At 41.2% G+C, this 26,132-nt stretch overlaps 1 protein-coding gene across 1 annotated transcript in view; it reads right to left on the bottom strand.

Moving 5' to 3' along the window:
• Window positions 1-26,132, bottom strand: part of MYO16 (myosin XVI) — a 484,344-nt gene that overhangs the window by 368,553 nt on the left and 89,659 nt on the right. Inside the window, 1 exon segment of the mRNA XM_034665464.1 lies at window positions 25,233-25,376. Coding sequence (XP_034521355.1) covers window positions 25,233-25,376 — 144 coding nt within the window.

Raw genomic sequence — 26,132 nt, 5'->3', positions numbered from 1 at the left:
TTTTTACATTTCAAATTTCATTCCACAGATGCTGAGTCCACTAAATAAATGGTTTTCCAGCGCTGAGCATCCAATCCAGGGAAAAGTGCCCCTGAACTTTGCCACATATTAATTACAGTGTTTCCGTGGATATGGGGCTCACTATTTCCAGTACAGAACGGGGGCGCCAACAGCAAACATGAACTTTCATTTCCCCCTGTGTCGGTGTGTGCATTGCACGGTGGCCACCACGGTTTCATTCTAGGGCATGAGAACCAGGATGAGGTGAGGGCTTTAGGCTAGATTTTCAAACACAGGACAAAGCGTGTCCAAGGTTGCACCTACTCTCTTGTACAAGAACAACTGTCTAAGCCATCACGACACGTCTCCCAAAGCCTAGACAGCGCTGTAAAATAACTGAACGCTGTAATTCCTGGAGACAGATGGCTTCGGAATTAGCTGTGTAAAAAGGATAGCGAGAGTGAGAATAGATGGTGGACACGCACACATCCTCGTTCATACCCGGTGCCCGTGAGCACACTACGCCCTGGGAGGTGTGTGTGCCCACGCAGGTGCGTGCATGTGCAAAACATCTTCCTAGTTCTATGTTTCTACACCTGATCACCAGATGTCAAACTTCTTATACTGACAGTCATCATTATCCTTTGTCTTATTCAAAGAAGAAATTCCATGTTAAGAAAAACTTGCATTCGTGAGAACAGCTCAACCAAAACGTGATCCTTGTACAATACAGACAGAGAGGCAAGGCCCTCAGTTTGGCCTCAAGACAATCAATCACATCCTGCTTGGTTTTCACCAGGAAAATGAGGCATCCAATGCTATCTATGCAAAATCCTTCTCCTCAAATACTTCCTTCAGTTGAGGACGGGACGGTTCCTACGGGGAGCCCTGAGCACATTTTCTCTATGGAAGGCCACCCAAACTCCAGCCTGTCCTAACCTATGTCCTAACTCAACTATATCAACCCCCCACCTGCCAGATAGGAATCTTATTTGCTGCCTATCAGATGACATATGAACCCGTAAGTGCACCTTTCCCGTAAGTAAACACTGCAGCGGTTGCTGTATGTAACAGCTGAATGTCAGTGAACAGACTTGCCAACCCTTTCATTTAGGAATAATGCTCCAACACATTAATACTGGGATTTTAATGGCAGGTACCTGATGGCATCTTAATAAGCAAATGCCACTTTTTATAGGCTAACACTTTCTGGTAACTCTATTTCGATATCGTTTCAAGCTTTGTTAAAGTTGGAAGAGCAGTCCAAAGAGCTCCTGTACACCTGTTAGGGGTTGAATTGTATCCTTCCCCAAAAACGAACACTAAAGTCCTAATCCCTAGTAGATGTGAAGGTGGACTTACTGGAAATGGGGTGGGTGCAGATGTAATTAGGTAAGTTCAGATGAGGGTCCCTGGGGACACACACACACAGAGGGAAGGCAGCCACATGAAGACAGAGGTGGAGATCGGAGCCACACAGCCAGCAGCCAAGGAATACCAGGTGCCCCCAGGAGCTGAACGAGACGAGGAAGGAGCCTCTGCTAGAGGCTGCAGAGGGGGTGCAGCCCTGCTAACCCCTTGTTCAGACTCCTGGCCTCCAGAACTATGAGACAATAAATGTCTGTTGCTTTAAGCCCTTTTGTTTGTGGCACTTTATTATACCAACCCTAGGAAACTTATACTCTGCTCTTTACCCAACTTCACCGATTTATACTTTCCCTCTATTTTTGCACTATTTTTCCTGAATCTCTTTTTTTAAAAAGATTTATTTATTTGAGAGAGTGTGTGCTCACACAAGTATACGCAAAAGCAGGGGGAGGGGCAGAGGGAGAGGAAAAAGACAATCCCAAGTAGACTCCAAGCTGAGTATGGAGCCTGATGAGGGGCTCGATCCCACGACCTTGAGATTGTGACCTGAACTGAAACCAAGAGTCAGATGCTTAACTGACTGAGCCATCCAGGAGCCCCTCCTGAATCTCTTAAAAGTGAGTCACAGGTACCATGTCCTGTCACCCCCAATATTTTAATACGTATTTCATAAGAATAAGGGTAATTCTCATGCATAAAAGTTATTGCATCAGAAAATTCAGCATTACTAAACACTATTATTGAAACCACTATGCATGCCCAAATTTCATTAATGTTTCCAATCGTATTGTTGACAGCTATTTCCCCTGGCTCAGGAGGTAATCCACCATCCCCCAGTGCATGCAGTTGTCCTTTCTTTTTAATTCCCTCCAATTTGGAACAGTCCCTTTGTCTCTTCAAGACCTTCTCTCATATGTCCTTACAAGGTTTTTGGCAGGCAAACCACAGAGGGGACGGCATGTTCGTCCCATCGTACCCTATCGGGCGGGCACATGATGTCCCTTGGTCCCATCACTGATGGCATTAACCTTGACCACTGGCAGAGGTGAGGTCTGCCAGGTTTCTGCCCAGTAGAACTACAGCTAGGAACCCATGAGTGCACGCTGATATCAACAAACACATGAATACCTGAATAGAGGGGAGAAGAAAAGGCTCTTCCTTAAAACAGAATCCCAACTAATACATGCAGGAGGAATGACAAGGTTAGAACCTGGCATTCGCTCTAGTCATAATTGATTCAAATAAGAATCATCAAGGGATGCTAACACTGTGTTCCTGGGTGCTGGAAAGGCGGAAGTTTGAAGGAAACTTTGATGAGGAATAGAATATTTACATAGTCCTCAAATATCCTGCCACAAAATATCCCACTTAAATATAAAAATGCTGGCATCTAACATGATAGGGAAAATAGAAAATTCTGGGAGCGGATGTTTTGTGCTTTTGAATTGCTGATGCTTTCTCTTCTTTCTGTAGAAAATTTTGCATTATGTGCTAGCAGGAAAAAAATGAAGTTTGTCCCAAACGAATGTATAATGCACGAGCAATTATCTTAGGTCAGAACACATGCTAATGGCATTCTGCAGGTTTTTAGTTTAAGGATACTGGGACTTGTACTGCGGGATCAGAGGGTCACCTCAGCTCTTTCTCAAGGCTTCAAGTGCCCATGTCATCCGGACCCCAACCAGTTAAAGATCGTCTCCACATTTTTTGAATTAATTTGACCAAAAATACCGTGTTTGGGAAGCGTGACAATATTCACTGCTGAACTATTCATGGAGTCTTGTATTAACTAAACAATAAAAGTTGCTATCCTCAAGAAATGCACATTCAAGAGAAAGAAACACATATTTAGATAAGAACAAAAAGTCTACATGGGGCTTCTAAAATAGAAGTCCATAAAAGTTTAATTGTGTATTTCCAGTATCTTGCATTCATTGAGGGGGTAAGTTTGGCGACACTATTCAAAAATGGAAAGTGAGACATGAGAACTCAGGGAGCTGCAAAACACGGACATGACAGTCAAGGGTGTTTCCTGCAGGAAGCAGGAAAGGGGGAGGGAAGTTCTCTTGACACAACGAAATGAGGCTTGGCATCAGAGGGGCCATGCCAAGTGCCAGGTTGCTGCTCACTGGTTTCAAGACCAAGGGCACTACACCTAATTCTGTCCCACAGTCTGCAAAGTGGAGCCGACTATTACTAGCTAGTGGAGATGCCGGTTCAGCTCAGTATAAGCCCAGCACAGTGCTGACGCACAATCAGCTCTACTAATAAAAGTAATCAGAAAACAAAGACTATCTTACTAAATCTAGTATCTGTAAAGACAACTATAAGCTATACTCTATTAAATCACCCATTCTTCTCTGCACACAGTTGTTCGCTGGGTCCTGAATTCAAGTTCCAAAAACTATGGGCAGAATGAAACAGCTGGAAAGAGAGAAGGCCGGGAAGTTCAGCCTGAGCTCCTTGAAATGCTAAGGATGGTAGATTTGGTTTGATGGCTTCCCTTCTTCCCCTCACGCTTACGGGCAATGTTTTTGACAAAACCAGCAATGGGGAAGCAAAATAATTTAGTCAAAGGCAAGAAGTACTTCTAAAACGTCATGCCCAGAAAATGCAGGTCCAACAATGTTGAAAGTTTCAAGTGTAGCATCTAATATGAACCAGAAAAAAATACCAGAATGCCCTCTATTATCACTACTGTTGACAAAAATGTCATGTGCTCGGAGATGTATAAAGGAACGCTTTGTAAATCTGTTCCTTAAAAAGAGCCCACATGTAGCAAAATGCTTTTATGAAAGATAAGTAGAAACTTACAGGCACCTCTGAAAGAGATCGCCCAAAAATCTGTTCAATTCATTTATTTCCAGGCAATCTACTACTCAGTTTTTTGAAAGTCTGTCTTCCAGCCAGTGACCCAGGAAAACACTACAGACCCTTCACTACTGCTTACAACCAATTATTTGAGAATGAAAAGAAAACTTTTAGCAATGTTGCCCTGTCTTCAAGGACAAACTCCAAAGAACTGCTAAAGCTTCAAACAAATCAGGACAAAGACAGCACACTGCTTTTATAAAAAGACAAGCAAAACCGTAAGACTCCACCAAAAATGAAACCTAAGCTCACTGAACAAAGAGAATAATAGGCACTGACCCAAAGGGCCACCAATGCAATCAGGAAAGACAGAGGCTTGTTATTACTGTTGAATTGGGCAATTGGCAGAATTTTTATAGGGTACATTCAGAAAGCAACCCCTCTCATTCTGAAATATTTATGCCACTAAAAGGAACAGGTCAAGAAACTGTTAAACCCTCAAAAGCACAAGACATTGAATCGCCACCTCTCTCCCCAAGGCTCAGCTGAGGCATCCCAGTTGAAATCCCTGTGGCAGTCAGGGAGAGAGGGTGTCAGGTAGGGTGTGCACCAGCAGAAACCTGTAACAGAGTGAATTACCCCTGATGACCACCAGTGAATGGGGCCGAGAAGGAAGAACCCATCTTCCTGCCACAGGCCGTCTCTCTTGTGCTTGAATCAGACCAACCAGAGCACTGCTGAGCTTCCACCTGCCCACAGTCACGAAAACTGAAGGAACCGAGGCAGATGATCCGTTCGTCTCTGGTCTCACGCAGAGACTTTCCCGTGGGGTTGCGCTATTTAAGCACAGAAGGAAAACTAAAAGCACGCAACTTTCCTCCTGCTACTACACTGTTAGCTCATAATGGAGGAGGCGATACCACTGGGGAATCCATTCATTCATTAAGAACTATGTATTAAGCCCCTTATTATAATTAAAATGTTCTTTGAGATTCTAATGATTGTGAACTTTTATGGTAATAAAAATTTTAAAACCTGTATTACAACCATTTAAAATTTTATAACAGTTGAAATGATACTGGAACAGGTTTTTACAGCTCCCTCAGTAAACATCCTGAGGTCAATAATTATTACCGTGGGAGCACAAAAATATTTCTGTGTAGCACCACTGCCATGCAAAGTAACAAACCACGTCAAGAAAACAAAGTATGTCAGAAAGGAAGGGGAATAGAAGAATTGAAATTGAATTGGTGTGGCGAGCATTTACAGCCATACTAAAGCAGTCCGGACATGTTTCTACATATGACAGAAGTTTGGTCGGCACATAGCAGTGACCATGAGCTCAATCCCCATCTTCCAGACGAAAGATGAAAAGTCAACGTGTAGTGACATAAACATAGTTATTTAACATGAAATAGATATTAAAACCAGAGGGACCAGCTAAAGGAGTTCAGAGTGATTGTATCTGGGAAGAAAAATGTGAAGGGAAGAGCTGAAAGGAAGGACACAGCTAATCTGAAAAGTCGTCCAACAAGTCCCGTAGAACTATCTGGCATTCTAAACACCAGCTTGTATGACAGACACAAACCTAAAGGGAAAACAGTGCCACACATAAAATTATTTATGTCACGAAGCACGTATTGCCAGGATCATGAAATGATGTAATAACAGTGTTGTAAACATAGAAAAAGTAATAAAAATTTGTATAGAATGTCTAAAATAGGAGAATACTTAACTAAGGACAATTGTATGATCCAGCTGCATATCACCAAACCATACTGTAAAAGAAAACTGTAAGACCTGGAGATGTACACACCATGTGTATGAAAAGATGGACGCATTATTAAAACCACTATCAACCCAGCCAACCTTCCAAATTTAAAACGATGGTGGACACGTTTTGTGTCTCACTGGTATGACCACCTAGCATCCATCTTTGTTCCCTTTCTGAGACCGGAAGATGTTGTTTAGCACATGGAAGCTCTTAACAGGTACATGGTCAAAGCCCTAAATGACGCTCAAAGTAGCGTTACTCTACTAAATACTAAAGTAATACAAATAACATTTCTCTCTTAAATACTACAGTAACACAAACGCGTGAAGCAGTTCCACTTAATAGAACGGCATTAGTTGTCTTACCTGTTGCACGAGGGAGACCTTGCGCTATCCTAAAAACAGAATGCTGTGTATACATTCCAGATTACCACCAAAATACTTCTGGGTTTCTAACTGACATAAATACTCAAATTGGCACTTCAAAGGATCTCTCTTTCCTTTAGTGATTACCTTAAACTCCTAGACTGGAGAAAAATTATCAAAGGTCTTTTATTCTGACTTCTCCTTCTCATTATAATATTAACTTTATTTTATTGTTATTTCCTGTGTCTCCCCGCCTAGTGCCAAGACCCCCTCACTGCCGTAACTTCCAGCTGACAGATGATCCCTTCTGCTCTAGGAGGCTCATCTGTGTTGTCTGTGTTGGATTCAGCTGCCCCCTCCCTTTTTGTAACTGCCCTATACGTTCCCCAGCTAACCAATTTGGCCCATAGATAGGGACATCTCCATTCCCCTATCCAGCAGGAAGACATTACAGATGATGAAACCTTCCATCTTCAACAATCTTAAGGATTTGTGGGTCAAAATTATTCAGGGGGGAAATGAAGAGGGAGCAGAAGGCAAGCTGAGGACAAAGCAGAACCTGACACCCTGCAAACCACCCCCTACACACACACACACACACACACACACACACACACACACACACACAGTCCACGGTGGGATATGTGTGACATTCCTCACGGAAACTCCCAATTGTCTTAACATTAAGGCCTTACTGAGTAAGAGACAGGCTGGGCAAGGTAGGGAGAGATAGGTAGGAAGCCATGGGATCAGGCTCACAAAATTCAAAAATGCAGGAGATGAAAGGAAACCAGAGATAAGGGAACAAACCAGACCACCCTGTCCTAGGTGACAGAGGTGGGGTCTTGTTATAACAGCTACTTTGACCAAGAAAATTACCCAATCCGAAAAAGGAAGTAAGCCATTGAAGGTGCTCTCACTAGTCCTTGCTCTATGATGATATCAATAGAGATGTTAAAAGGATTTAAGTTCTCCCATCAGCTTTCTATAAAAGACCATCCCTAAAAGCCCTCAGTGGCAACCCTGTTGGGACCCCTCTCACTCCTGAGAGCTTTTTCTGTATCTTCACTTAAACTATCACTTTGATGAGGGAACAGAAGGCAAGCTGAGGACAAAGCAGATGGTGACACCCCACAACCCCCCTCCCCATGGGATCTATGTGACATTCCTCAGGCTCTCCTGGCTGCCTGAAAGCTAAGGAAAGGAAAAACAAAGAGTTCACTTATACAGATCACAGTCCTGAAAGACATGAGTCTCCCTCAGTTTACAAATATCTTAGCAATCTATAAGAACAAAGCATTTTTATCCATTGACAGATACTTCAAGTGGGCAGAGTGTAATGTTCCTCCGGGAAGTTCCCAACCATCTTCGTGTTAATGCCTCACTAGAGGGAAAAACCACCTTACCTGACATCTGCAAGGCCTCAGGTATCCGGTGAGTTTTTTTTAACATGTGAAAATCCTCTGAAACCTCCCTTTTCCTTACCTCCCCCAACTTCCGAGTATATAATCAGCCACCCCTCACAACCCTGGGGCAGCAGCTCTTTCTGCCCACGGGTCCTGCCCACAGGTCCTGTCCCTGTGCTTTAACAAACCACCATTTTGCACCAAAGACGTCTCAAGAATGCCTTCTTGGGTCTTAGGCTTCAAACCCTAATGTCATTCCTACATCAGCTTTACTCACTCTCCTTTGTCCTCGAGATTCATTCTTCGACTCCGTGAGACCAGAACCTTGTTCTCCTGCATCATTTCAGCGCCGAAACCTGGGAACACTTCCACCGAAGGGTGAGTAAAAGCGGACTCTTTCTTTCCCTCCCTGGGAGACACCTTTCCCTTAGAAGACCTCCTCTCAAACAGCAAAACCGGGCACCTGCTGGCCAGTTAAAGGCAAATAGCTCAGCCTCTGGTCTTAAGCCTCAGGTGACAGGCTTCTGGAGAAAGGTGTGGTCAATCCCCCTTCCTCAAAGGAAGGAAATGTTGGCCTAACCCTACCCAGTTTCCTTTCTATTCATTGGCTTTTCTTTTGTTTTTGTTTTTGCTTATTTTATAATCATATTTTTTTATTATATTATGTTAGTCACCATACAGTACATCCCTGGTTTTTGATGTAAAGTTTGATGATTCATTAGTTGCGTATAAAATGACCTTCTCCAGCATCATTACTAGAGGGGGAAACAACCTTAAATCAACAATGGCAAGGCCTCCAGTATCTCCTAGGTCCTCTTTAGCATGTAAGAGCCCTTTTGAAAACCTCCCTTTTCCTTACCTCCCCCAATTCTCAAGTATATAGTCAGTCAACCCTCACAACCCCAGGGCAGCAGCTCTTTCTTCCCAAGGGTCCTGTTCCAGTGCTTTAATAACACCACCATTTTGCTCCAAAAAAAAAAAAAAAATAGGCTACCAATACATACACACGATATCATCTAAATTCTGTATAAATTCTAACACGTGGGGAAGAGGAAAGACAGATTACAAAACACATCAAAACATAATTGGTGATTATCTCTATGTGATGGAATTATTAGTGATTGTTCATTTTCTTCTTTACATGTATGGGTTTCTTTCAGTTTTCTACAATAAATGTGTGATATTTATATTGAGGAAAATATTTTTCAAAACAAACAATGAACAAAAACTATGAAAGGAGATGAAAACAAATGACCATTCTCTGGGGCCCATGGCAAGTTTCAAATCTAAAGTCAAGGGTAAGGAGCAAAGCTTTAGACAAGTCGATGATTATCTGGTGAGCGAGCCTGAGTAACGTTTGAATCAAAGAATGGCCACGATATAATTAAAGGTCAACCATCCTGTTAAAAGATACAATTTCATAAGCAAGCATATTGAATAAGTGTTTCCGAGAAAAAGCTAAGACAAGAAATCATGGGTTCCACGTTAGTAAAGAGCCCTCTATGGTTAGGGTAAATTGAACATAATTTCAAGGTATTGTGCAAGTCACTTATATTACATGTCCTACTAAGCCGCTCATTTCCCTTCATATTAGGGTTTTATGTGAACCACACAACATTCATTCACTAAGACCTTGCATGAAATGAGCCAGTGTCTTCCTCCCTCATTGATTTTTCATATAATTTTCTCCAATACCAGTCAGGGTACTCTGCTTGTTCAAAAGCCTATCTTCGCAGCACCTGGGTGGCTCACTTGGTTAAGCTTCCAACTCTCGGTTTCAGCTTAGGTCATGATATCCTGAGTCCTGAGATCCAGCCCCACCTGAGTTGGGCTCGGTGCTCAACAGGAGTCTGTTTGAAGATTCTTTCCTTCCGCCCCCTCCCCACTCTTGCACATGCTCTCGCTCTCTCTCTCTCAAATAAATAAATACGTCTTTAGAGAAAATCATATTGTGTTAATCTGAACACTCCATACTTTGCTCTGCGAAAATGCAGACTTTACCAGGTCTGTTTCCCAGCAAACTGTGAATATGGGCAGTTGATATTTTCTGTCCCTAAATACTTTGCGCTAATGGTCTCCATGTGTGATTTATCTCTGGTGCCTTATGGTACCAGCTCCTCTCTCTCTTTTTTTCTCTTTCTTTCTTTAGTCTAACATATTCTATTACAGTTTGAATGTTCCTCACTGCAATATCTATATACATAAGAAGGGGAAACCATGCAGTTTATATGTCCTTGAATCTGAACTAGGGATGCAGTTTGCAACATTCCTAGTGTTTCCTTTTCCATGTTTGAATGACTAGCTTCTGTTAATTCCAGTTCCCCCATCCACAAGGAAATGCTCCTGGCACATTGCCCCTGGACTTCACAATAGTACCCGCTTCTGGTTTGCCCTCCGAATCTGGCTTCTCTTTTCCAGTGTTCTCTGCAGATTCCAGTTTCTCTAACAGTCCTTAAATTAGTTTACTTCGGACCCTCTTTTAAACGTTCTTTCTTTTTTTGGACTTCACATTTTGACAGGTTGATTTGATTTACTCCAGGGCTTCTGTTCCCATATGTGTGCATATAAGACTTTCTCTCTCTTTCTCTCTCTCTCTCTCTCTCGCCCCGGGACCAACTGCCTCCTAGATTTCTCCGGGTGCATCTTTCATGGATCCTGACATTGACATGTTCAACAAGGAACGCATGGCCCTCGCACAGAAAAGTATTTCTCCACTGGTGTTTGCATTGTCCCTTCCAATTTCCCAAACACAGAAGGCTTGGAGTCATATTTAAATTCCCTCTCCTTCTTTAACATTAAAAAAACCCCTGCAGGGCACCTGGGTGGCTCGGTTGGTTAAGCATCTGCCTTCAGCTCAGGTGGTGATCCCAGGGTCCTGGAACTGAGTCCTGAATCGGGCTCCCTGCTCACCCGGGAGTCTGCTTCTCCCTCTGCTCCTCCCCTTCCTCATGCTCTCTTTCTCTCAAGATAAATAAATAAAATCTTTTTCAAAAAATCGAAAAACCCTGCATTACTATTGATTTCACCTTCAAAATAAATCATCAACATTTCCTTCACTCTCATCACTACACCCTAAAACCCACAGGGACTCACCAGCGTTTCAGGTGATGTTCTTGCAAAAGCACTGCCTCCAGTGAGGAGCCCTTGCGTCTGAGTCCACGTGTGCCTAGGGCCCCAAGGACAATGTCCACATACTTACCCCATCACAGCCCTCATGGGAAGCTGAGATTGACACATGGCATGCAGAAAATCACTGGTGTAAATATATTAATGATTATACACTAAGAAACAAATTAGTCTTTATGCTCACTTTCTACTTTCTCTACTACACAAGAGTATCAATGTTTCGGGCCAAAGACCCTGTTTTTCGTGTTACTCATGTATCCTTAGGAGCAAGCATAGCACCAGGCACCCAGCATTAAAAATGTACTTGATGAATGGATGAATGAATGAATGAATTCACATCATAAGTTAACCAGAGATATTTTTGAAAATAGCATCTCCATTTTTATCCTGAGTTTGAGAGGAAGATTGAGAGCTTACAGCTTATTAAACATGGCTTTCTCTTCTTTTTTTTCTTTTGATATGGAATTTATAAGGGTTTATTTAATAATACACCTTTAAACATCCTCCATTTTTACAATGGCTTTTTCAAATTTGTCTTAGGGTTAATTTCCAATTACCATTAGAAGAAATCTTTTTTTTATAATAATATTTTTTATTATATTATGTTAGTCACCATACAGTACATCCCTGGTTTTTGATGTAAAGTTCCATGATTCATTAGCTGCGTATAACACCCAGTGCACCATGCAATACGTGCCCTCCTTACTACCCATCACCAGCCTATCTCATTCCCCCACCCCCCTCCCCTCTGAAGCCCTTGTTCTAAAATAGTCATTAGAATTTATACTAATTCAGAGAATAGTACCTGTGAGGAGCAGGTAATCTGACTGTCACAGGAGAAGATGACATCCACCCCGAGTCAAGGACAGCTGAGCAGATCTATCAGTGGTGTTCTGCAAGGTAGAGAGGTGGCTTCCTCTCCAAACCCAGCCCCAGACCATCGTTACACCTGGGACAGTTCAAGCACCTCTTTTGGTGAGGTGCTGGGACATGGTCCCTGCCAAACTCTGAAATCCCACAATTCTATTCCAGGTCTTGAGGTCTCCTTTGGCATTTTAGTATCGACAGTTGTCAGAAGAGGGTGCAGAAGTGATATAAAAACTTTAAGGCAAAGAATCTACCTTCAAGGAGTTTATTTAAGGAGTCCAGTTAAAATTACAAAATAATCCTCATTGGCATTAAAGCACAAGAAAGACAGTAGATACAGAGGGGTGGCGGAAACGGGGATGGACATGAACTTTGGAAATAGACAAACCCCGGGGGAATCCCTGCCAGGCTGTGTTGCTGACTGTGGAAAGCCAGGCAATGATATCATTAAGATCCAGGGTCATCTCACTTGGAGATGAGATGGAACTGGGTGATGGGCATTAAGGAGGGCACGTGATGTGATGAGCAGTGGGCGTAGTGCACAACTGATGAATCATTGAACACTGCATCTGAAACTGGTGATGCACTTACTGCATGTTGGATAATTGAATTTAAAAAAAAGTGAAGTCTCTTAAAATATTCCATTTTTGAGATTTTCTCATTATTGGTGACCTTCCAATGAACTCTCCCTGATCTCAAACATTCTGCCGTCAAGTATTTACACTGCCAACTACAATCTATTCAGGAGAGTCACGGAGATGAGGTCACTGCATTCTGCGTGCAGCCAACTCCCCAGGCAGTGGGTGTCCTTTCTCCCCTCAGGCTCCCCTGAAAAGTGTCCTCAGCTTCTACCTGCATTTCATGGCACAGTATGGTTGTAAGAGAGTCTGTCTAAGGTGCTTGGGGTACTGCCGACTCTCTATCCCTCTTGGAACCCCACACTGCCTCAGAGCACTGTGAAGCCTCCGTATGCCATATCAGCAAGAGCGAGAGGCAAACCCCGTGATCCAAGGGCTCTGGCCACTGCTGAGCGAGACCACTGAGTTCCAGGCATGGTCTGTGAAGACCTCATCAAGATGCATCTGGACTGGGGATGCCCAAATCCTTCTCTACAGTGATCCCTTTATTTACCAGTTTCATTATTTGGGAATGGAGGCAGGTGGTAACTGTGTCCCCATGGCTGAGGGCAGCAGGAGAGTCAAATGTCAGGACCAACAATGCAAATCTAAAGCTGATGTTTGCGGAGCCTGAGAACAGGTGAGTGTGGAAAGCAGCCCTTGAAGCTGGACCTACTTCCCCAGGCCCCTAAGAGGAGGCTCCATGCTGCACAACCTCCCAGCCGTGGCAGCTGTGTTGCCTTGGGCTTCCTGGCAGAGTTCTCTTCCGTCTGTCCCCAGCCTTAGAGTCACATGGATGCCACCACCAAACACCTCTCTTGCTTCTACTGACACTTAGAAATTAAACTTTCCAATTTATTCCATTCTGCTTCTTCTAGGCTGATGGAAAATACTGAATGGTAACTGGATTTTCTATGGTATCATTTTGGCTCAGCCTTTTTCTTTTTTTCATTTACTTTTTCAAGCCAAAAAAGTTCTCTTATCTGTTACTAGATAAATTCTTTACTCCTACATAGGCTTCCACCTGTCTTCTAGTTCTCAAAGTTTGAACCCAAAGTTTTTACTACAAGTCTTCAATTACTGCAGAAAAGAGCCTAAGCTCTTCTGTCTGCCAGATGGTTCTCATATGAAGTTCTCCTGCATACTCCACATGCCCCGGGCGGGCAGAGGGAGCTCAATTCAAATGCATCTTAGTTTGACAGCACGTTTCCCATGTCACATCTTTCCTATGATATTCCCTCACCTTCCTCCCCAGTTCCCCCGTAGCACGGATCGCTGCTTTTCTCCTTTGTCCCAGCTGGCCAGTAACATGATAAACAGCACGAAATACTATGTGCCCACCAGACACAATGTCAAAAATACGCAAATGGTTGTAGACACAGGGAGATAATGTGTGTGTTTCATGACAGTTATTCCTGCCCCATCTACCCAAAAACTACTAATGGCTATTCACACTTCCACAGAGAATCTTGAAATTCTGCTATATTATCTGCAAATCAGACAGTTCTTAAAGTAAAAATCTTCAGAAAGATGTTATGATTTTTTTTTTAAATAGACTCAATCATCAAGAGAACATAGCCTACAAAATCTGTCAAAGAGTGATTTTCATTTGGCAAGTCCTGGCTCAAACTCTCTGAATTAAATTATATATACACATAAAAGTATAGATCTCATAATATCTTCAGTGAATCTGAAAAAAATCTAAAGTTACCTAACATCATATTTTTATTAATATTAAAATACCCAGGTCTGGTTGCTGTAACAGATAGAATATTGAAAAAGAAATAAGGGTGTCAAGAATCATGAATGACAGCAAAGATATTGCATTCAAGCACTGGTCAGAAATATGCACTGTTCTGGGTCTGGTGTTTATGAACCCCCCCCCCAAATAAGGGATAGTTTGCACTATCCTGGGACAATAACATGCTTTCGAAACATGGTTTAAAGATTGAATGTTTCTGGGGGCACCTGGGTGGCTCAGTCGGTTAGGCATCTGCTCAGCTCATGATCTCAGGGTCCTGGGATGGAGCCCCACATCGGGCTCCCTGCTCAGTGGGGAGTCTGCTTCTCCCTCTCCTTCTGCCCCTTCTCCTGCTCATGCTCTCTGTCTCAAATAAATAAATAAATCCTTTTTTAAAAAAATTTCTAAAGATTGAATGTTTCTTTATATTTCACTGTGAAGGAATTTCTGATTTTGTGGAGCTTGATTTCTTCATAAACACTGCACCCAAGTCCCTGGGATGAGCTCTAAATTAAGTAAAAAATTCTCCGTCACCCACAGCTAACAGCTAGTGTGAGAGCCAGGCCTGATCTTCCAATGCAGTCAAAGAGGGAGCCCCCATGACTGGAAACAAAAGACCAACGTTTCTCCATCTGCTCATGGTAATGGAAATGGCTTGATCCTTTTACTGTTAGCTGAAAAGACTGTATGAAAATCTAACCGCCTCAGAACTAAGAGGTTGTCGTAACAGTGATCTCTTACAGAGATGGTTCAATTCAAGTCATCACTGGTAAATTATAAACACCCAACGAAGCTCTACCTAGAGGACACACAGATGGGACAAAATCTGTATGGGACACCAGTCATCAACCTACAGGGAATAAAAACTGAGAAAAATGCAATTTGAACCAAAAGTCAAAGCATCTCCCTTGTAAAAAGTGGCTGTATGTGGTCTGATGGTGCAGTGCATATGTTAGCAGCGCGAAGTTAATACTGAAACAATCATACTTTAACATCAACTTTATCATAAAATCGTCTCTAAGTGTGACTGTAGGAACTTGGATGACAAATATTTCTTTTCTTTTAAGATTTTATTTATTTATTTAACAGACAGAGAGACAGTGAGAGAGGTAACACAGGCAGGGTGAGTGGGAGAGGGAGAAGCAGGTTCCCCACTGAGCAGGGAGCCTGACTCTTGGCTCGATCCCAGGACCCTGGGATCATGACCTGAGCTGAAGGCAGAAACTCAAAGACTGAGCCACCCAGATGACCAAATGACAGATATTTCTGATCTATCTATACCCTTCAACCATCAATAATGTGTTGAAATTCCTATTATAAATTATTTTCCAGTATTAGAAATGGGATATTCTAAAGACCGTCGAAGATAAAAATTTCAAAGCACTGCTCTCATACTAAATTTATCACAGATGTAATGTGCTTGAAAGTGGGTAAATACTTAATTGATATTGCTTTAATGTAACATATTTCTTTCAGAATTTTCCTATATTATAATTAATAATCCTATTAAAATGCTTTTATTTTCTGGGCCATGCTAAAATGTGCTATATTTTTCCAATAGGTAGAATTTACTTTTTAAATTACAAGTTTCTAAGAACATTTGAGGTTAATATTAAAGGTTAAATTTATTATATTTGTGGGAACCGGTGTCTTAGAAATTTATAACAATCTCTAAGGCAACAGTTATAGCATTCTATTTCAATATTCTCAGCACACGGCTAGTAGATAAATTTTAATATACCCTTGCAAGCTGTCCTGTTTTTACATATATTTATTGGGCTGTAAAGTATGGATATTATGATACCAGCTTTATAAAACTGTCCACAGTGTATCTATATATAATTATAAATGGATATATATGTGATCCTATGAATACACTATTATTTCTTATATAACAGGACCATATTATCTGCACTGTTTTATAACCACTTTCCAGACTTGCTCATGCCCTTCACCACCCTGGTCCAAACATTCATCTCGCCTCATGAAGATGCAGTGATAATCTCACCATGCTAAGAGAGATCATTTCCATGTGACAATCTGACCACGTACGTACCTCACACAGAGCTCATCGCTGCTTCCAGTCCAGGTTCCCCTTGCATCTGACTGGGTCCCAACGACCTCTCCCTCCTCACCATGCTCTCTCCACTCTCCCCAGCCAACTCCCAGCCTCCTCTACACCTGCTCTTTCTTCTCTCATCAAGGAGTCTGTACATAACCTGTTCAACGGTCTGGGACGTTCTGTCCTCTGCCTCCATCTGAGGAACACACCTGGCTCCCCCTTCACATCTCACCTTGGTGATCAGCCCAAACCCTCTGTCCTGCACATGCCCTTTCCCCACACCAGGGGCTGGTCAAAGCTGGTCGCTCTTCTTGGGCGTTTATTCAATAGAGACAGTCTCACAGACAGTAACTTCACGGTATTTCCCACCACTCAAGATACTACTGGTCTAGAGACTAATCGCTCTCTCGGTGGGATTCCACAACAGCCACTCAGCCAGGCAAAACCCAAAACACCGTCTACAACTCACCATCCTGAACTATAAGCCTTATCCATGCCACCCCCAAACTGGGAGGTCCGCTCAACAATGTCATGAAGTTTACTCTACCTGTGCCACTCGTCCCAACTGGGTTATTCTGGGTTCCAATCAGAATCCTCTTCCTCTGAATTCCATAACATTTGACTGACTGACCTTTGGGTTAAAATTGTTAGCTCTATGTATGTGGAAATGAGACTCAGTCCATGTCTTACTCCTTTCTCATTACATCTTTTCATCCAGCGCCATGCATGTCTCATGTACAGGGCCTTCACCTCCACTTGCAGCCTCTAACACAGAGGTCCCTCTCCTGGTGTTTTCCTTCACGCCCCTGCACCCAGTCTGGTGCCCTCGACACAGAGGGCGTGTTCCATATTGAAAGTCAACTGTAGTGTTTAATGACTCTCACGCTTTGATACCCACCAAGGGGTGATACTTCATCATTCCAAAGCCCTTCTTGAGCCCTAACAGTGAAGGCAAGGTCAGAGGGGGAAGCGAAGCACAGCAGAAATGTCACGTGGCGTTTCTCACTGAGTAAACACGGCCAGGCGTCTCTGACCTGAGAGCAGGAGCCCAGGCCCTGTGTGAAACTGCTGTAGGCCACCATGGCACAGCCTTCCTCAACTAGGGCTCTGGCCGTAGTTGTGCTGTCAGGTTTCCAGGGACGACATTACTAGGAGCATTCCAAGGGTACAGGCCACTCATTTCATGTGGGGACCGTCTTAGAGCAGAGCATCACAGCATAATTCGTTTGCTGAACTCCAATCGGTAGTAGCTAGAAAAACCTCTCAGCTGACCTCATCTGGTTTAGAAAGAGCCAGACGTACAGACATCCATATACATCCTCAGAGCCCTCTTGAGTTCAACTCATTCCACCCACCTCCTGGAGGAAATAGAACATAACTACATTCCACTGTAAATCGCAGCTCTCTTGAGTTACAAACTACTCATCGTTAAGTGTGAGAGGCTGGAAACAGCTTAAGTCACCAACATCTAAACTCCGGGACACTATGCAGCCACTCAATACATGTTTGGACAAAATATTTTAAAAAACAGAATAATTCTGTGACATTTAAGAGACAATATATGGGGCGCCAGGGTGGCTCAGTGGATTGAGTGTCTGACTCTTGATTTCGGCCCAGGTCGTGATCTCAGGGTCCTGGGATCAAGTCCCACATCCGACTCCACACTCAGTGCAGAGACTGCTTAAGATTCTCTCTCTCCTTCTCCCTCTGCTTGCACTCTCTCCCTCTCTCCCTCTCTCTCTCTCAAACAAATAAATAAAATCTTTACAAATAAAAAAAGGACAATATGCATATAACACAAATCCAAGTATTACATGTGTGTTACACTCACCCACGCAAACAGAACCAGGAGGACGTGTACTAAAATGTTAACATTGACTTTCTCTGACCAGTGGAATTGTGGGTGACTTCTATGTTCTTTTGGTTTTTCTATTTTTTCCAATGCTTCTAAAATAAATGTGAATTGCTTCTGTAATTAGAAAAATAAAACGTCTTACTGAAAGGATATTCAGAAATTAAATCTAAGTGCTTTACAATATCAATGCAAATTATTAAATTTTTTAATTGTCTTAGATATAGATGAAAAATGTTATATATTGAAAAGCACTTTTGAAGAGGCAATATAATTTACTAAAAATGAGAGCTTAAGTAAATGAACAGGGAAGCCTAAGGAAATTTTCCTTAGACCTTGGACCTTAGATGTGGGAAAGTGTGTTTCTCAAATGTACCAAGGTCGGGGAAAACCTCAAGTGCTCACGTTCCTGTCAGATGCCTATGAAAGGTATGTAATATATTTCCCCATTCTTCAAAGAATTTTATGTCAAGTTATATAGATTTATCATGAAGGACACATTATTGCCTGTTTTCTGAAATCACTGTCATGATCTTAATCACTGTGAATACTGAGGCAGAATTTTCACCATAGATTTTAGTGATGGGAAGGGTAGGTAACGACGGTTTACAAAAACAACATAAGAACAACAACAGTCAAACTCATAGAGACAGGCAGTAGAAAGGTGGTTAGCAAGGGCTGGGGTCGGGGAGCTGGGGCACTGCTGGTCAGAGCACAAGCCTCCAGCTGCAGACGGACAGGCTCTGAGGATCAAATGGACAGCACGGTGAGTTTACATAATAATATTGTTTTGTACACTCGAGTGTCGCTAAGATGGTGGATCTTAAGCATTCTCACCACAACAGAAAAAGAATTACTGGTCACTGCGTGAATGGTGGATGTGTTAATAACCCGACTGTGGTCATCATCTCACAAAGCATGCTTGTATCAAATCATCTTGCTGTACACTTCAGAAATACACAATCTTATTTGCCAAGGATACCTCGATAAAGCAAAGACGCTCCTAAGTTTAATAGCCACGAACAGGGCTTAGAAGCTAGAGTAACTCCTTTCAAATTCTTACTCTGATTAGCCCAAAAAATATAACCTTGAGTAAAAAAAAAAAAAACTGGATGTTTGCCCAATTTCTTTCTTTGACCCACTTGCTTTTAGATCTAGTGAGACAAATAAAGTAGGATAAACAATGAAATCCATCACAGCGATGTCAAAAGTGTTCTCGGCAAGGGCCACGTCGGGGTCCTTGCGGGGACAACAGGCAGCCTGGCCACAGTGACGTGTGGCCGGGAGGTGGCAAGTGGGTCCCCAAAAGCATGCTGCTCCTCGGAGAAGCTTGACTATAAAAATGAGAGGGACACTGTGGTGACAATTAACAGGAAAGACATTTAACCAGGCTTTTCCTCAGTTTTTTAATTAGTGGGAGATCTTGCGACATAACTATGAATTTAAAGGAGGAGTCCAATAGAAAGACCATGGAATCGGGAGACGGAAAAGTGGTGGAGAAATCCTCTGACAGGTTAGTAAAGTCTAGAGAGGATGGGGGAAAATTTAGCTTACGGAGGGAAACAAACTCGTTTTCAGGATGGAACAAAGGCTGTGAATAAATAGGAAAAAAAAACAACAGTTAATTTGTGAGCTGGAAGCCGAAGGCATTCAAGCCTGGAAACTTACTTTGTCAGTGAAGCTGAAAGTAAGAGAAACTGCTAAGAGAGAGATTAAATATTGCTTGTGGGGTCATTTACATAAAAAGTTGTTAATGACGCCAGGCCCTCTGCCACAGGTCTCATTGGAAAATCACACTTACCTTGAACCATCTGGATTTATAGCTCATTTTCTAAGGAGGAATATCACCTTCTTAAATAGCAGGGTACCCCATGTCTTAATATTTAACAGATCAAAGTGATGGGAAGGATAAATTATAACTAAACAATATGAAATTTTTATACTAGTATTTAACCCAAGAATGGTCTAAGCGACAAATGAACAACGTTTGGGAATGAGTCAATTTCGATCTATAAATGTAAGCCACCTAACACAAAGCAAGCAATATGTTTTTGAAATATCATTTACTATCTCAGTGATGCCAGAATTGTTGGTTTCTAGCAGTTTCCTGCAGCACCCATTAAAATGATCTGGTTCTGCACTTCCCATTAGACACGGTCCATGATGCACTCTATCCAACAGGCACAAAAATTATGAACATCAGATGTTCAAACATAAAAGGCCAAGGATTGAGAAAACATTCAGTGCAATTTCTAGTAATCATTCCATTGTTACTGAAGTGAAACGATGATAAAAGATATTGCTGAGCCTTGCTTAGTAAATGACTATCCATCTGCTAATATTTTCCCTACGCCTTCTGATTTCAAGGAGTAAAAATACCTTGAAAGGTCTCCTGGTAGTATGAAACAGAACTCATTCACCGTTTCACAAATAAAACTAATTAAAATGACATTTTATCCTTCTGTTGTCCATTACTCATTTCTTGTAAGACGTTTAACGGATACGCTTTATGGGGTAAGGTTTATTAAATAATTCCAGGATATGTGGAATATCAAATTATATCCTCCCAGGTTTTTCAGTAGGAAAGATGAAAAGTCCAAGATGATTTATCAGTAACACGGGTATATCATTTTCTCAAGTAGAAGCATCCTAGGGTCTTTTACTCAATTACATTATTTTCCTTTCAAAATAATTAACACCAAATTAAAGGGACGTGTTTCCTATGGTTCCAAATGCAATGGGCTGTTAAAACGTGCAGACTTGCCTCATCTTTGAAACTGCTCACAGGGCAGAGTAATGGAACACCTGCGGCCACATTGCAAAATCAGATGTGAAAATTCAGAAAACTGAAATAAATGCATATCTTTTACCCAAAGTCCTATGAGGAAAGAGGGGAGAACTGAGCAAGCGTCCTCAGGGACGGTTCCCTGTGCAGTCCCGAGGCGTGAGATAGCAAAGACAAGCCTACCGTCCCTCTCTCCGCAGGCAAGGGACTGAGCAGATTCTGAGTCTATCCTACAAGTACATCTTCGAGGTATATATGCACTGATACAACAGGCTGGAAATACACATACATAAACATGTTGAAATAAATATGAAATCAAGATTTTCTGGAGAATAAAACCTGACATGATTTGAGTTAATCATTTATCAGCCTTTGTGATATATTCCTAAGTAATAGTTTAAAATCTGGGCAATAGCCAACTACCTTGAAATTATTTTTAAAACTAGATATAATTTTCAGTTATAGAACATTAGTGTTTGAATATGGAGAAAATTAGAAAATATTTTAAAAATTAGATAAGGCAGAATAAAAAAATCAAAATGTATATATGTGAGATGTTCAACAATCAATAAAATTAAGTAAAAGAAAATTCTCAGTGGACAAACTGTAATTATAATGTGTATTACATATAATTAAATACATGTATATTTATATATAAATATAAAAAATTATAATGCATTAGAATTTTATTTTGGGGGGATCCAAAACATTTAGATTTGAGATGTTATTCTATTATGGAACCTCTCTGATAATAGATTTCTTTATATAAAAATAAGGATTATATATTAAGTGTATTCCTCACTTCATAGAAATGCTCTACATTTCCAGTGAGATACCTGAAAAACTTCTAGGAAACTCCAAACCCTATCCAACTACGTGCTGGAAATTGTAAAACTAATGAGACTTTTTTGCATAAATTTTGAAAACTTATTGCAGAAATTCAGCATTTTTTGAACCACCTAATTCCTAAAATATACTAGGTTCAAAGGATTTCTATTTCATGCTTAAAATTCTAAGAAAGTGTCAGCTATTTTGCTTAGTAATAAACAGCGGATCCTCATTATTCTCAGACTCCACCTTTGTGAATTTGTCTGTTGGCTGAATTTTTCTGTAGCACCACAAGGAATCCTTGGGCTCCACTTCCACGGTCACTCACACACATGCGCAGAGTGGGGAAAATTCTGGTCACCCGGTGCCCTCATTTGAATGAAATCTCACAAACCAATGCCATGCCTTCTTGTTTCACCTTCAGAGTGAAAACAAAGTCTTCATTGTGGTCTATTTAGTGCCGCATTTTTCACATTTCTGTCCTTTTGTTGGCGATTTTGCCATTTAAAATGAGCCCCAAGCACGGTGCTGAGCTGCTCTCTACCGTCTGTAAGTGTAAGAAGGCTACAAAGAACCTTCTGGAGAAAAATATGTGTGTGGCGAGGTTTCCTTCAGGCATGAGTTATAGTGTTATTGGCCATGAGTTTGATGTTTATGAATCCACAGTATATATTTTAAAAGGCATCTTTAAGAGGAAGACTTATAAAACAAGATTCGTACCGATCTGGTTGATCAAGTCACTATGTCATGACCAGAGGCTTGCAGGAACCCAATGCTGCATTTCCCCAAGAGCGGTGGTTCAACATTTACTAATGCGGTGTTCCTGGTCACTTTACAGAACATAACTACCGTGAAAACAAGAATCGAGTGTATGTACCATATTTCTTAACCTGCTTCCCAATTTCTAAACAATCAGTTTCAAAGCTGTGTTTTTAAAGGGGAATGTATGAGAAACAAACTGAGGGCTTCAGAAGGGAGGGGAGTGGGGGGAATGGGATAGGCTGGTGATGGGTAGTAAGGAGGGCACGTATTGCATGGTGCACTGGGTGTTATATGCAACTAATGAATCATCAAACTTTACATCAAAAAAAAATTAAATTAAATTTAAAAAAATAAAATAAATAAATAAATAAATAAATAAATAAATAAATAAATAAAATAAAGGGGAATGTATGATACTACAATGGGAATCAGGATCTCATCCGTCCAGTCTGGGGACTTGCAGCTCTGTAGGAATTCTATCATTAGCAAGATGACCACAGATCAAGGGGCTCCGGTTATGACACCAAATCTGTCTCTGCCACTACTCTCTGGCCTTCAGCACATAGACTGGCCTCTCTGGGCATCCATCCCTCATCTCTAAAAGGCAGAGAAAGCTAGCATGTATGTAGTAGCATTTCATGAAGGCTAAGTGAATTAATCATTATAAAGCACGTAGAAACATACCTGACACAGAGGAAGGGCTGTCCCAAAATCAAGTATTAGTATCTCCCAGAGTTTTGCAGATCATTTGGCGAGAGTACTGGCAACATTCACAGTACCTAAGCCTACTCCATTAACACAAACCATTTGTGATGCAATTAAAACAGCAACGTTCTAATGCTGTGTAGTGTATGATGGCAACACACACACACACACACACACACATCTCTACTCCACAAAAGCTCACAACACGTAATTATCTCTCAACTCACTGAAATTGTTCTTATAGATGATGATTTCCTGAGAGACTTGAAAAAGACGATTCAAATGCTTTTAACACAAATTCCAACCCTCTAGTCCCAGGCCAACAAGTGGGAGTCATCTGTGACTCGTGTCCTTTCTCTCAAGTCCTAAATCCAATCCCACACCAAACACGAACAACTTGACCTTCAAACATCCAGATGAGAGACACCTCCCACCACCACCACCACGACACCTAGCCTGGGGAGTGACAACAGACAGCTAAATGCTCCCCCATACTGCCCCTTCTCTTGTCTGGTCTCAACAGAGCAGCCAGAATGATCTTTTCAAACAAAAGTCAGATCATGTCACTTCTCCACCCAAAACTCTCCAAAGGATACCTGATTCACCTGGGATGAAAGAACACGTGGAAGTGTAGTCAAAACTCACTCACGTGTCCCCTTCCCCATGAGGCCACCCCTTAATACTCTCTACTCCTCTCTTCCTGTCCCTCCAACAGTTCTCTGCAGTTGACATCTTGTGTATTTCACTCATTTATGTATTTGTTTTTTCTGGCTTCTCCTCAGGAGAATGGAAGCTCCAAGAGGCAGGGATTTGTGCTATTTCTGTTCACGGCTGACCCTCTAGTAGAGAACAGAACACACTCAAATACTTGTACAGTCTCTTACTCATCAATGATCTTTGGAAAATGGCAAGAATATTGGACATACAGCACTAAAACCAAGTACAATGGCATTTAATTCTGGAGTAAAATAAATCTCTCTTTTGAGATTGTGGACAGGAACACATTCCTACAGGAATTATAATTTTTATGATAATGGCTTTCATCCATATTTATTTAAAAGTAAATTATTCCTGTTGGATAGATGGCGGGGCTGGCTATTCCATAGCGGCAAGGAGACTACTCCAACTGGCTCAATCCACCAATCAAATTTCTCAGTAGGGCCTCACTTGGCTTGCTTGTTTGTTCTTGCCATTCTCTCTAATGTAGAATGTCTTTTTGTTCACTGTGTATCACCTTAGAACAATGGTTACTCAACAAATATTTGAATGAATGAACAAGCTCTAATTTCCTCAAGGACAGGAATTATATTAAAAATAGTAATCAATAAATACTAATGAAATGATCAGTAAATGAAGGTCACTGCAGAATGTTATGTTCTGTCAGAAATACAACTTAATACCTGATGTGAGAAAAGGGTCACTGCAGAACCATGAACACGTTAATTTGGAAACTATAGATTTAACTCTATGATCACACATGAACTAAAACCAGCTTCTCTTTCTCAATTCCGTCTGCCAAAGAAAAGCAACATAACCAGACACTGAGATGTGCATGTGTTCTAAAATTCCTGTATAATTTCTTAAATTCTTTGTTAAAGATAAACTCACCAGAAAAAAATCCCAAATCTCAATTCTGAAATAACTAAAGTATGCTGTGAAGATCAATGTCAGGGTCTAAGCTATAATTGAAAACAACAGCAACAAATAACTCCAGTGAGTTTTATACTTAAAGTTTTCATTTTTTTGTAAGAATTGTTGTAGACACTTCTTTACTAGATGTGAGCAAGAGAGTAAGATTCAATAGTTGCCATATCTCATTACTGTATGCCTAGTCGGCTAAAAGAGGATGGATCGAAAGAAACAACACTTATGAAACCATTTTAGTTAGGACTCTCTTGCAAAGTATTGAGGCATATAATTTCCCAGAAAAAAGCCAGCGGAGTAGAGCTTCACATGACATCGGCACAATGTTTTATGAACTCTGTGACCCACATCCTTAGTCTCTAATTATCTTGTGACTCCAGGAAGATAAAGGATGACATACATACACATTTTTTAAATCAACAAAAGTATTACATACTGCGAAATATGAATAGTTAAATATATAGCCTTTTATATGCCGTCTAATCCTCAAACGGTAATAAACTAAATTGCTTTACTTACTAATACAAGCAGCAGGACAATATCAGGGTTATCACAAGCACAGGCGATGTGCATTGGTGTCCAAAAGTCTTCATCCTGGTGGTTGACATTGACCCCTCTGTCAATCAGGATCTCTGCAATGAAGGCATTATCATACCGAGCACACTGAAAGAAAGAAAAAAAAAAAAGAAATATATTTCAAACTATGATAAGGTTTATTGCAAATGTCCATGGATAAAAATTTCAATGCCAATTTAGAGGTTGAGAGATGGCGTTAATTGTTCTCCAGCTAACCTACAAGCTAAGAGGCATGTGGAGGTTGGAGGACTCAAAGGGAAATGGCGACCATAGACAGTGGAAATAAAAATGAGAAAATAGGGATAGACATTAAGAAGGAGGAAAAAATTTCACTATTTGGGTCCTCCTCATTTGTAGGTAGGATCACCAGATAATCTTGGACCATTTACCAGAATTATCTTTCTGAAATACAGATTTAATCATATGATCCTTCTGCTTTAAAATGTACATATTTTGTCATCGAATTTTGTCAAAAAATAAAGTTTCACCACCTTATTGCATCCAAGACAGATAAGACCTTTCACAGTCCTTCCAAACTCATCTCCCATCATCCAAATGCAGCCTTCAGCCTAGCTGCATAACACAACTGAAAACTCCACGGTACCATCTTGGGACAGTTAACTATTGTATTTTCAAAATCTAATGCGAATTTTAATCATCATATTTTAGGGAAATTTCATAGTCTATTAAATCAAACACTCCAGGAACTTGTTTTTCTCTTATTTTTTATTTACTATTTAGAGGTAGAATTCATAAAAAAATTCGAAGTCAGGGCTGGCTCCATGGGTGCATACTATCTGTAATCATGCTTGGTGGGTCCTGCACTTGGCTTAAGGCTCCACT

This window comes from Ailuropoda melanoleuca, chromosome 7 (assembly GCF_002007445.2).
Source record: "Ailuropoda melanoleuca isolate Jingjing chromosome 7, ASM200744v2, whole genome shotgun sequence".
In the NCBI taxonomy this organism is placed as follows: domain Eukaryota; kingdom Metazoa; phylum Chordata; class Mammalia; order Carnivora; family Ursidae; genus Ailuropoda; species Ailuropoda melanoleuca.
The sequence above is the reverse complement of the archived record's forward strand: the minus strand, read 5'-3'. Positions and strand labels throughout refer to the sequence as shown.